We start from the raw sequence: 12,046 nt of genomic DNA, 5'->3' as shown, positions 1-12,046 counted from the left end.
TCAAGCTTCCGTCTTGTTTATGAAGAAAATATTTAGCCTGTATAGAAAATATTTAGCCTGTATAGAAAATATTTAGCCTGTATAGAAAATATTTAGCCTGTATAGAAAATATTTAGCCTGTATAGTGAAGTTTTTACCACGTGTGTGTGTGTGTGTGTGATGGTGTGTGGGTGTGATGGTGTGTGGGTGTGTGTGTGATGGTGTGTGTGTGATGGTGTGTGTGCGCAGCTTGTTCAGAACAACTGGAAAGGTCACCTTTTCTTTTCACTATGCAAATCAATCAGCCAATCGGCAGCCTCCAGTCATTTGTTGACATGGTCTTTTTATATCACTATGCAGACTGGACTTTCTCACCCAGCAGGAATACATGAAAATACACCTACATTTATTTAGGCCCAGTGTCACTTTATTTGACTTGACATCCACTCATAGCCACTTACCTCGTTGACCTAACTGAAATCACATGTCATGTCCGTGGTGAAATTGTTTCCCATAGGACACTTTGACCTTTCACACTGCTCTTTGCATTAACGCTATAGTTAGAACCTTTACAGTTGCTGTTTAATATTTTAGATGATGTTGTGTGGGTGTGAGCATCAAAACGGCGTTCCCTAAGTAGGTGGATCACGCTTTGATAATATGCTAACGTTGTCTTTCTTCTCCTTTGAATGTCTCTGTCCAGGTATGGCCTCACAAGTCTGGATCTACCCACCACACATTTATCAAACCCAGACTAGTGCCCTTTGCAGTGTGAAGAAAGTCAAAGTGGAGCCCAGCAGCTGTGTGTACCATGAGAGAGCCCAACCTTGGACTTCTCTGAACGGCAGAACCCTTGGCATAGCGCACCCGATCAGACTCGCTCCCTCCTTTGCGACCCGAGACTTGGCAGTGGGCGAGAGAACACGTGGCGGCGGGCAGGAGTTCCCTGTACAGACGGTGGCCGTGCGTGGGGTACGGAGAAAGCAGAACGGAACAGGCCCGGCAGAGGCCCAGCAGCCCCAGGACACAGGGCCAGTCCCCTGGCAGGGCAAGGGGCAGGAGCAGACGGACAGAGACAGGGGAGGCAGCAGTAGTGGAGCGACAAGAGGAGGGGGAAGGGGGGAGGAAGGTCGAGGAGGAGGTAGGAAGGAAGAGACAGAAGGTGACTGGGAAGAGGGTGATTGTGGAGGTTTGAACTTGACCGACAGCGCTCAGCGATGTGGGCTGAAACGTAAGAGCGAGGAGCTTGATAACCGCGGGAGCACCATGCAGATAGTGGAGGACCTGTCCATGTTGCCAGCCATGATGCAAACGACCAATGGGGGGAATCCAGCTGGGTTGCCCACGGCTGTAGGGGGCGGAGGAGGACCCCCAACCAAACAGGGAGCGGCGGGCGGAGCAGGAGGGGGTGATGGGGACTACCAGCTGGTGCAGCATGAGGTCCTGTGCTCCATGAAGAACACGTACGAGGTGCTGGACTTCCTGGGCCGCGGCACCTTCGGACAGGTGGTAAAGTGCTGGAAGAGGGGTACTGGGGAGGTGGTGGCGGTGAAGATCCTGAAGAACCACCCGTCATACGCGCGCCAGGGCCAGATAGAGGTGGGCATTCTAGCCCGACTGAGCGGGGAGAACGCGGATGAGCACAACCTGGTGCGGGCCTTCGAGTGCTTCCAGCACCGCAGCCACACATGCCTGGTGTTTGAGATGCTGGAGCAGAACCTCTATGACTTCCTCAAGCAGAACAAGTTCAGCCCGCTGCCGTTGAAGGTGATCCGACCCGTGCTGCAGCAGGTGGCCACGGCCCTGAGGAAGTTGAAGACCATGGGCCTGATCCACGCTGACCTAAAGCCGGAGAACATTATGCTGGTGGACCCTGTCAGGCAGCCCTACAGGGTGAAGGTGATAGACTTTGGCTCAGCCAGCCACGTGTCCAAGGCAGTGTGCTCCACATACCTCCAGTCCCGGTACTACAGGTCAGTGTCTACAGAGGTTGGGGATGGAGGGTTACACATTCAATGCTGGGTTGTTTGTGTACAATACAGGCTGTCTATAATAAGTCAGTGAGCCAGCGCAGGAGAGGCCAGGATGATCAAATTCTGACAGTACATCCTTAAAGTTTAAGAGTAATGACATATCCTCCCAGATATACTGGAGCTTCTGGTAGGGAGCTGAGATCATCTTGAAATCTAATTCTCTGGTGTCCACATATAGGCAACCATGAGGTAGGGCTGCACAATGAATCGATTTTACATCGAAATCGCAATACGGACACGTTCAATATCCATGTCACATACAATATTTTGAAATGCCACTCAGCCGTGTGTAACATCCGTTTTTCTAGTTTAATCCTGTTTTTCTGCTGCGGCTGCTTTCCACACACAGCAAGGCTTACCCTCAAGGATCGCAGTTCCTCCTCTTACATCCACTAGGTTTGTGCTCTGTTCTGTTAGGTCAAATGCAGTCAATCGATTGTTCCAAACAAGAACGATGCTGCGGTCCACTTTACTTTTTAAAATAAATAATGATTTTTAAATTATTATTATTATTAACAGTTTACCCAAGTGTTTGGATTTTTATCACAAGCCAAATCACAATCGCAATAATAAAATAATCACAATGATATATTTTTGCCCATATCGTGCAGCCCGACCATGACAAAAACCGCCCTTCTGAGACCAGACAAGGATATGTCTCCTCTCTTGCCTAACATCCTGCGTGTTCAGGAGCCGCATGCCACGACCTGTGACAAAATGTGACCCCACAGCATTACTGGCAGGGGGAAGCCTGCTCACATCCCCTCAGCCTGGGAAAGGAAACCGTGTTCTGAAAACAGACTGCAACACAATGAGGCGGGGAAAAATCAATAACTGTCTGTATGAGTTTGTGAACATCTCACACATTGTTATCAGTGCTGGTGAGGCTGGGTTAGGATTGAGCTGTCACCAGTCTGTAGGATATGTCAAGATGTCCTGGTGAGGCTGGGTTAGGATTGAGCCGTCACCAGTCTGTAGGATATGTCAAGATGTCCTGGTGAGGCTGGGTTAGTCTGTAGGATATTGAGCCGTCACCAGTCTGTAGGATATGTCAAGATGTCCTGGTGAGGCTGGGTTAGGATTGAGCCGTCACCAGTCTGTAGGATATGTCAAGATGTCCTGGTGAGGCTGGGTTAGGATTGAGCCGTCACCAGTCTGTAGGATATGTCAAGATGTCCTGGTGAGGCTGGGTTAGGATTGAGCCGTCACCAGTCTGTAGGATATGTCAAGATGTCCTGGTGAGGCTGGGTTAGGATTGAGCCGTCACCAGTCTGTCACCAGTCTGGATATGTCAAGATGTCCTGGTGAGGCTGGGTTAGGATTGAGCCGTCACCAGTCTGTAGGATATGTCAAGATGTCCTGGTGAGGCTGGGTTAGGATTGAGCCGTCACCAGTCTGTAGGATATGTCAAGATGTCCTGGTGAGGCTGGGTTAGGATTGAGCCGTCACCAGTCTGTAGGATATGTCAAGATGTCCTGGTGAGGCTGGGTTAGGATTGAGCCGTCACCAGTCTGTAGGATATGTCAAGATGTCCTGGTGAGGCTGGGTTAGGATTGAGCCGTCACCAGTCTGTAGGATATGTCAAGATGTCCTGGTGAGGCTGGGTTAGGATTGAGCCGTCACCAGTCTGTAGGATATGTCAAGATGTCCTGGTGAGGCTGGGTTAGGATTGAGCCGTCACCAGTCTGTAGGATATGTCAAGATGTCCTGGTGAGGCTGGGTTAGGATTGAGCCGTCACCAGTCTGTAGGATATGTCAAGATGTCCTGGTGAGGCTGGGTTAGGATTGAGCCGTCACCAGTCTGTAGGATATGTCAAGATGTCCTGGTGAGGCTGGGTTAGGATTGAGCCGTCACCAGTCTGTAGGATATGTCAAGATGTCCTGGTGAGGCTGGGTTAGGATTGAGCCGTCACCAGTCTGTAGGATATGTCAAGATGTCCTGGTGAGGCTGGGTTAGGATTGAGCCGTCACCAGTCTGTAGGATATGTCAAGATGTCCTGGTGAGGCTGGGTTAGGATTGAGCCGTCACCAGTCTGTAGGATATGTCAAGATGTCCTGGTGAGCAAGGGACTGCCTGTAGGCAAATATTTGAAGTGTAAGGCTTAATGCACAGGCCAAGGCTTAATGCACAGGCCAAGGCTTAATGCACAGGCCAAGGCTTAATGCACAGGCCAAGGCTTAATGCACAGGCCAAGGCTTAATGCACAGGCCAAGGCGTAATGCACAGGCCAAGGCTTAATGCACAGGCCAAGGCTTACTCCCGTTTGATGAAATATCTGTGAAGAGCAGAAAGGCCCACTGCATCTGTACAGTATGAGTGTTTCCCTTGGAAGGAAATGTGAATGTTGTGTAAAGAGCGTGAGGCCATGTGGCATACAGACCATGCTAACCATTTGAGGATGAACAACGTCTCTCTCAGCCCAACGCCTCCCAAGTCTGAACGTAACTCTGTTACGAACCCTGATGCGTAACATGGTAGCGTATCTGGTTTGTTTATGCTGAGAAGAATGTTTCTTCTGCTCTTGGACAGGCGAACGGAAAACTCACCAGAAGAATGACTCTTGGCAGCACCCTATAGGCGCCGGTAGTTTTAGTTTTGAGAAACGGGGCCCTGAAATGATATGAACTTTTACGTAATGGTTTAGTGTCAGTCAGTGGTCTGTGGGTTCTACCTCGTAGCTGCTGTGCTGGCAGGCTGTTTGTGTGAGGAGGAGGATGTTTAGTGAAGCCCCATTCAGTACTCAGTTCCTGAGAGGTCTCATTGGAGGAAGAACACGCAGGATGACTTGTTATTGTGACCGGAAGATACATTTGTTCTCCTTAAATAGAAAGCACTGTACTGTCTCTCAGAACATCTCATAGGGGCAGCTCGGCCTATTTAGTGATTCACATACATTATATATAAGGGGGATGGTTAGACTGTTAAACAGCACCGAGCTCTGTCTTGTAAAATGTTGTTCTAATGTAATGACTGTAATGGTTCTGTCATAGCTGGCTGCACCATATAATGTCATAGCTTTGCATTAGCCACCGTGAGCTTCTAGCTGCTCTGGTACCAGATCCTGTTCTGTGTGGTGGTGGTGAATGATGACAGCCTGATGAAGGCTTTAATGCTGAAACCAGTCGGTTTAGGAAGCACCTTTTTACTGAACCTGAAAAGGCCTGAGTATCACAGACTCGGCTTCTCCTTCAATTCATCCACCTTGGTCGGTCTGTGAGGTAGAAGAAGTAGCAGCCTCTTCCTTTCCCCTTGTTGTGGTAGCACAGGTCTGCCTGGTGGAGGACCTGGCAGCTCTCCTGTTTTCCACTGCCTCAGAAGAGCATCATCAGGCAGCCTTACTGCACGAGGATGGATGTTTCTAATTACCCAGTTCTAATTAAAGTCTCTGCTCTGGTTCTGGGGGAGGAGGGGGAGAGAATGGGCCCGTGTGCACTGCAGCCATGTCCTCAGTAAGTGGGCCTAACACAGGCTAGGCTTCTCTGTTGTCTGGTTCGCTAGTGGTTTGCTATTTGACATGTTTATTGAACAGACCAACACCCAAGGAGGCGGCTGTCAGTTTTGCAAGCCGTTGTAAAAGTGACAGCATAAAAGTAACATTTCAATTGAGATTGTGTCTGTACCACAATAGAGACGTGAAGTCCTGTGCATGTTTTAATTTGCACTTTACAATCCCTTCATCCCGTGTATCTTTCCCAGCCCTGGGTCTTCTGCTGGCTCTCACAGAGACGAGGTCAGCCACTAGGGACTGACTCACACGGCTCAAATTCATGTACGTCATCTCATTCCAATTCCAACTTTTTGCTGCATGTCCTCTCAAGGCATGTTGGAGAGGCTTGAAGTCAACACACACACACACACACACACACACACACACACACACACACCCTATAGATATAGCATGTTGTAGACCTATCGTCAGTTCAGAGTAGTTTGTCTGTCTGGTACAGTGTCCAGCATCGTTGTCTGGTAATTCAATAGAGCCACAACAAGCCCATCCACAGCACAGTAACTCAAGTGCACTGACACACCTGGTATCCAGAGGAACTGGGGCAGCCAGACAGCAGTGTCTGTGTCCCAGAGATCAACAGTCTGTCAGCTTTTCCCTTGGTGAAAATGTCAGGAATGTCCAGGGGAATTTTGGAGAGCTCTAGGGTGTATTCATTACACCGATTCTGTTGCATTTAGGTTACTCCAAACAAAAAACATTTTGCAACGAAAACTAGAGTTTCTATTGGACAAATTCTGGTATGTCCCTCCCCGTTTCATTCCGTTTGCTCTGCTTGCTTCTGTTTTGTTCTTAAACAATAAATGTTTTCTTTTGCACGACTAAATGAATACACCCCTGCTGTGTATCCTGCTCTAAACACACAGAGCTTCCAGGTTTTTAGGGATCATACATGCATGCTTCCAGAGTTTGATACATTTTCCTAAAGCCCCATGGGAGTTGGAGTATACTGTACTTGCTGTCTGTATTGCAGACTTGGCACCTGGTAGATAATATGTTGTCGTTACGTAGGTGTGGGTGCCTAATCCCCACATGCCCCTGCTGCTCCCTCTCTGATTAAATCTGATGACACAGTCTGTCTGAGCCCATACCAGCATCTTACTGCCCTGGACTAGACTCCAGTAGTCTGTACGGCATTACTTTGCATTCGGCTGTTAAGATGATGCAATTGGTTCCCCGGTAAGCTCCTCCCTGCCCTCAAAAGCAGAGCCCATCATCCTACTCCAGGGAGTTGTTTTTGAGACCCTCCCTGTTGATATCTGATTGGTGTTGACTCCAATCAGTCATTTCATTTTGAACATCAACAGCCACTTTTGACTTCTGAAAACGTTGTGCAAGTGACGATGCCCCAGGTCAACCTTTTGAATGGGCTTGGCGATGATATCATCACATTCATCACAACGCAGTCATTTAAGATACAGTATATAGAAAATGATATTAGTGTTTGTGGAATTTACTTCTGTCAGATGCCTTTTATGAAGTTATGTTAAAGACCATTCCGCTTCGTTTTTCGACCATTTGAAAACCATAAAAAAAGACTACAAAAATGTAACTACAATACTACTTCCTGGAAAGAGGTGCGTCACTTTCATACCGTATAGCCATTGTTTATACAGTTTGTTCAGACTCTGGGGTGGAGCGTGCAGAGTCAGTAATGAGACTCCAGTAAGTGTAGCCTCCCTCTCAAGTCTCCTGGGCCTGTGATGTGCTGACTGACTTCAAGTTCTATAACAACTCTCTCATCTTCCATCTTCAATTTCTGCATGTGTCACAGGGGTGGTGTTGGCAGAGGTTCTGTGGTATTATTCTCATTTTTATAGGCCCTGTACATATGACTAAAAGTGATGACGTCATTTGATCTCTTACTGAGGAAAGTTTGTCTCCTCACAATTCACTGGGCTCGATCATCTGAGGAATGACTGTTGGGCTAGCTGAATGCATCATTCACTGGGCTCGATCATCTGAGGAATGACTGTTGGGCTAGCTGAATGCATCATTCACTGGGCTCGATCATCTGAGGAATGACTGTTGGGCTAGCTGAATGCATCATTCACTGGGCTCGATCATCTGAGGAATGACTGTTGGGCTAGCTGAATGCATCATTCACTGGGCTCGATCATCTGAGGAATGACTGTTGGGCTAGCTGAATGCATCATTCACTGGGCTCGATCATCTGAGGAATGACTGTTGGGCTAGCTGAATGCATCATTCACTGGGCTCGATCATCTGAGGAATGACTGTTGGGCTAGCTGAATGCATCATTCACTGGGCTCGATCATCTGAGGAATGACTGTTGGGCTAGCTGAATGCATCATTCACTGGGCTCGATCATCTGAGGAATGACTGTTGGGCTAGCTGAATGCATCATTCACTGGGCTCGATCATCTGAGGAATGACTGTTGGGCTAGCTGAATGCATAATTCATTCACTGGGCTCGATCATCTGAGGAATGACTGTTGGGCTAGCTGAATGCATCATTCACTGGGCTCGATCATCTGAGGAATGACTGTTGGGCTAGCTGAATGCATCATTCACTGGGCTCGATCATCTGAGGAATGACTGTTGGGCTAGCTGAATGCATCATTCACTGGGCTCGATCATCTGAGGAATGACTGTTGGGCTAGCTGAATGCATCATTCACTGGGCTCGATCATCTGAGGAATGACTGTTGGGCTAGCTGAATGCATCATTCACTGGGCTCGATCATCTGAGGAATGACTGTTGGGCTAGCTGAATGCATCATTCACTGGGCTCGATCATCTGAGGAATGACTGTTGGGCTAGCTGAATGCATCATTCACTGGGCTCGATCATCTGAGGAATGACTGTTGGGCTAGCTGAATGCATCATTCACTGGGCTCGATCATCTGAGGAATGACTGTTGGGCTAGCTGAATGCATCGATCATCTGAGGAATGACTGTTGGGCTAGCTGAATCATCTGATCATCTGAGGAATGACTGTTGGGCTAGCTGAATGCATCATTCACTGGGCTCGATCATCTGAGGAATGACTGTTGGGCTAGCTGAATGCATCATTCACTGGGCTCGATCATCTGAGGAATGACTGTTGGGCTAGCTGAATGCATCATTCACTGGGCTCGATCATCTGAGGAATGACTGTTGGGCTAGCTGAATGCATCATTCACTGGGCTAGCTGAATGATCATCTGAGGAATGACTGTTGGGCTAGCTGAATGCATCATTCACTGGGCTCGATCATCTGAGGAATGACTGTTGGGCTAGCTGAATGCATCATTCACTGGGCTCGATCATCTGAGGAATGACTGTTGGGCTAGCTGAATGCATCATTCACTGGGCTCGATCATCTGAGGAATGACTGTTGGGCTAGCTGAATGCATCATTCACTGGGCTCGATCATCTGAGGAATGACTGTTGGGCTAGCTGAATGCATCATTCACTGGGCTCGATCATCTGAGGAATGACTGTTGGGCTAGCTGAATGCATCATTCACTGGGCTCGATCATCTGAGGAATGACTGTTGGGCTAGCTGAATGCATCATTCACTGGGCTCGATCATCTGAGGAATGACTGTTGGGCTAGCTGAATGCATCATTCACTGGGCTCGATCATCTGAGGAATGACTGTTGGGCTAGCTGAATGCATCATTCACTGGGCTCGATCATCTGAGGAATGACTGTTGGGCTAGCTGAATGCATCATTCACTGGGCTCGATCATCTGAGGAATGACTGTTGGGCTAGCTGAATGCATCATTCATGTGAGGTGCCAGGCCAGCAGACCACGCATGCGAGGACATATTGGGTGGTACATGGTGCTGAAAGCCGTAGAACTCATCTTTGAGTCTCCCCTGCCCTCGTTTGATTAATGGTAGTCACTGGCTGAGTGAGCGGTTTAATTCCTCAAAGTGAGATGGAAGGAGTCAGGGATTAGTTCGTACTCCTAATGTTATGTCTTAGTGTCCGGTGAGTACCTCTCTTTGGACTGGTTTAGACTTGAAAGCGAGCCTTTTAAATAGTAGTGTTATTACTTGGGAATTTGAGGTTTCTCTCTTTGTCTAAAGAACTGATGGGCGATTTAGTTTGATGTATGAACAGAGGATGGGATTTTGATGGTATCTCATTCAATTACGCGTTGCAAGTTCAAACCGAAAGTGAGGTGAATCGATCGGAGAGAGTCTGAACAGGCCTCCTTAAAATGTTCAGCTAAGTTGTATCCATAGGGAACAGATGGATGCTGTTCGTCAGCTAAATGCAGTTACTGGAACTGCTCTCGTGGAAGTGAACCCCATCGGCTCGTCTGTCAGTGCCAGTATCACGTAGCCTCATCATGTTCTGTGGTATCATCTCTGAGACTGCGAGACCTGTTTGGTTTTCTCAGACGTTTAGAAGGAAAAGACTGCCACATGTATTTCAGATGAGCCTATTTGCTTGTTGCAGTCTATTCTGTGAGGTGATTCTGTTTCGTAGTTTTTGAGTCAAAGTCGCAACAACAACAAAAAGAAACACTTCCTAAGAAAGGACAGTATTAGGCTGTTCGTTATGTCATTTCGATGTGGCCTCGTCTCTTAGTAATGTTTGGGTTGGTGGAAAAGGGAAGATACTGTAGAATGACTCACACGGCAGCTATATGTCTTAGTACAGGGGGATTTACATTTAATTAGAATAATTCATGCTGCCTGAACATATTCAAATGGGAGACTTGGTGCTGGGTTATCCATTTCCCTCTCTGTATGCAGTGTCTGTAGATTCCTGCTCACTGAGGTGAGATTAGTTGCATTGACCCGAGTTGAGACTGGCGTTCTTCAGAACACTAGAAAACCACATGCTTGTCATAGATGACTTGATTATTCAAATGGAATTTCTGTGCAGCCTCGGCCTGTTACTGCTGCTTCTCTGTAGGTGTGGTATCTCTGTGTAGCCTCGGCCTGTTACTGCTGCTTCTCTGTAGGTGTGGTATCTCTGTGTAGTATCTCTGTGTAGCCTAGGCCTGTTACTGCTGCTTCTCTGTAGGTGTGGTATCTCTGTGTAGCCTCGGCCTGTTACTGCTGCTTCTCTGTAGGTGTGGTATCTCTGTGTAGCCTAGGCCTGTTACTGCTGCTTCTCTGTAGGTGTGGTATCTCTGTGTAGCCTAGGCCTGTTACTGCTGCTTCTCTGTAGGTGTGGTATCTCTGTGTAGCCTAGGCCTGTTACTGCTGCTTCTCTGTAGGTGTGGTATTTCTGTGCAGCCTAGGCCTGTTACTGCTGCTTCTCTGTAGGTGTGGTATCTCTGTGTAGCCTAGGCCTGTTACTGCTGCTTCTCTGTAGGTGTGGTATCTCTGTGCAGCCTAGGCCTGTTACTGCTGCTTCTCTGTAGGTGTGGTATCTCTGTGTAGCCTCCCTGTTACTGCTGCTTCTCTGTAGGTGTGGCATCTCTGTGTAGCCTAGGCCTGTTACTGCTGCTTCTCTGTAGGTGTGGTATCTCTGTGCAGCCTAGGCCTGTTACTGCTGCTTCTCTGTAGGTGTGGTATCTCTGTGTAGCCTCGGCCTGTTACTGCTGCTTCTCTGTAGGTGTGGTATCTCTGTGTAGCCTAGGCCTGTTACTGCTGCTTCTCTGTAGGTGTGGTATCTCTGTGCAGCCTAGGCCTGTTACTGCTGCTTCTCTGTAGGTGTGGCATCTCTGTGTAGCCTAGGCCTGTTACTGCTGCTTCTCTGTAGGTGTGGTATCTCTGTGTAGCCTAGGCCTGTTACTGCTGCTTCTCTGTAGGTGTGGTATCTCTGTGTAGCCTAGGCCTGTTACTGCTGCTTCTCTGTAGGTGTGGTATCTCTGTGTAGCCTCGGCCTGTTACTGCTGCTTCTCTGTAGGTGTGGTATCTCTGTGTAGCCTAGGCCTGTTACTGCTGCTTCTCTGTAGGTGTGGTATCTCTGTGTAGCCTAGGCCTGTTACTGCTGCTTCTCTGTAGGTGTGGTATCTCTGTGTAGCCTAGGCCTGTTACTGCTGCTTCTCTGTAGGTGTGGTATCTCTGTGTAGCCTAGGCCTGTTACTGCTGTTTCTCTGTAGGTGTGGTATCTCTGTGTAGCCTAGGCCTGTTACTGCTGCTTCTCTGTAGGTGTGGTATCTCTGTGCAGCCTAGGCCTGTTACTGCTGCTTCTCTGTAGGTGTGGTATCTCTGTGCAGCCTAGGCCTGTTACTGCTGCTTCTCTGTAGGTGTGGCATCTCTGTGTAGCCTAGGCCTGTTACTGCTGCTTCTCTGTAGGTGTGGTATCTCTGTGTAGCCTAGGCCTGTTACTGCTGCTTCTCTGTAGGTGTGGTATCTCTGTGTAGCCTAGGCCTGTTACTGCTGCTTCTCTGTAGGTGTGGTATCTCTGTGTAGCCTGGCCTGTTACTGCTGCTTCTCTGTAGGTGTGGTATCTCTGTGTAGCCTAGGCCTGTTACTGCTGCTTCTCTGTAGGTGTGGTATCTCTGTGTAGCCTAGGCCTGTTACTGCTGCTTCTCTGTAGGTGTGGTATCTCTGTGTAGCCTAGGCCTGTTACTGCTGCTTCTCTGTAGGTGTGGTATCTCTGTGTAGCCTAGG

The 12,046-nt window shown here is 48.3% G+C and overlaps 1 protein-coding gene across 1 annotated transcript in view; it reads left to right on the top strand.

Moving 5' to 3' along the window:
- hipk3b (homeodomain interacting protein kinase 3b) overlaps window positions 1–12,046 on the top strand; it is a 72,693-nt gene that overhangs the window by 1,537 nt on the left and 59,110 nt on the right. Inside the window, exon 2 of the mRNA XM_064988267.1 lies at window positions 683–1,952. Coding sequence (XP_064844339.1) covers window positions 683–1,952 — 1,270 coding nt within the window. The remainder of the gene's footprint in view (window positions 1–682; window positions 1,953–12,046) is intronic.

Source organism: Oncorhynchus masou, chromosome 2 (genome assembly GCF_036934945.1).
Source record: "Oncorhynchus masou masou isolate Uvic2021 chromosome 2, UVic_Omas_1.1, whole genome shotgun sequence".
Classification (NCBI taxonomy): domain Eukaryota; kingdom Metazoa; phylum Chordata; class Actinopteri; order Salmoniformes; family Salmonidae; genus Oncorhynchus; species Oncorhynchus masou.
This window is presented reverse-complemented; position numbering and strand designations above follow the sequence as displayed.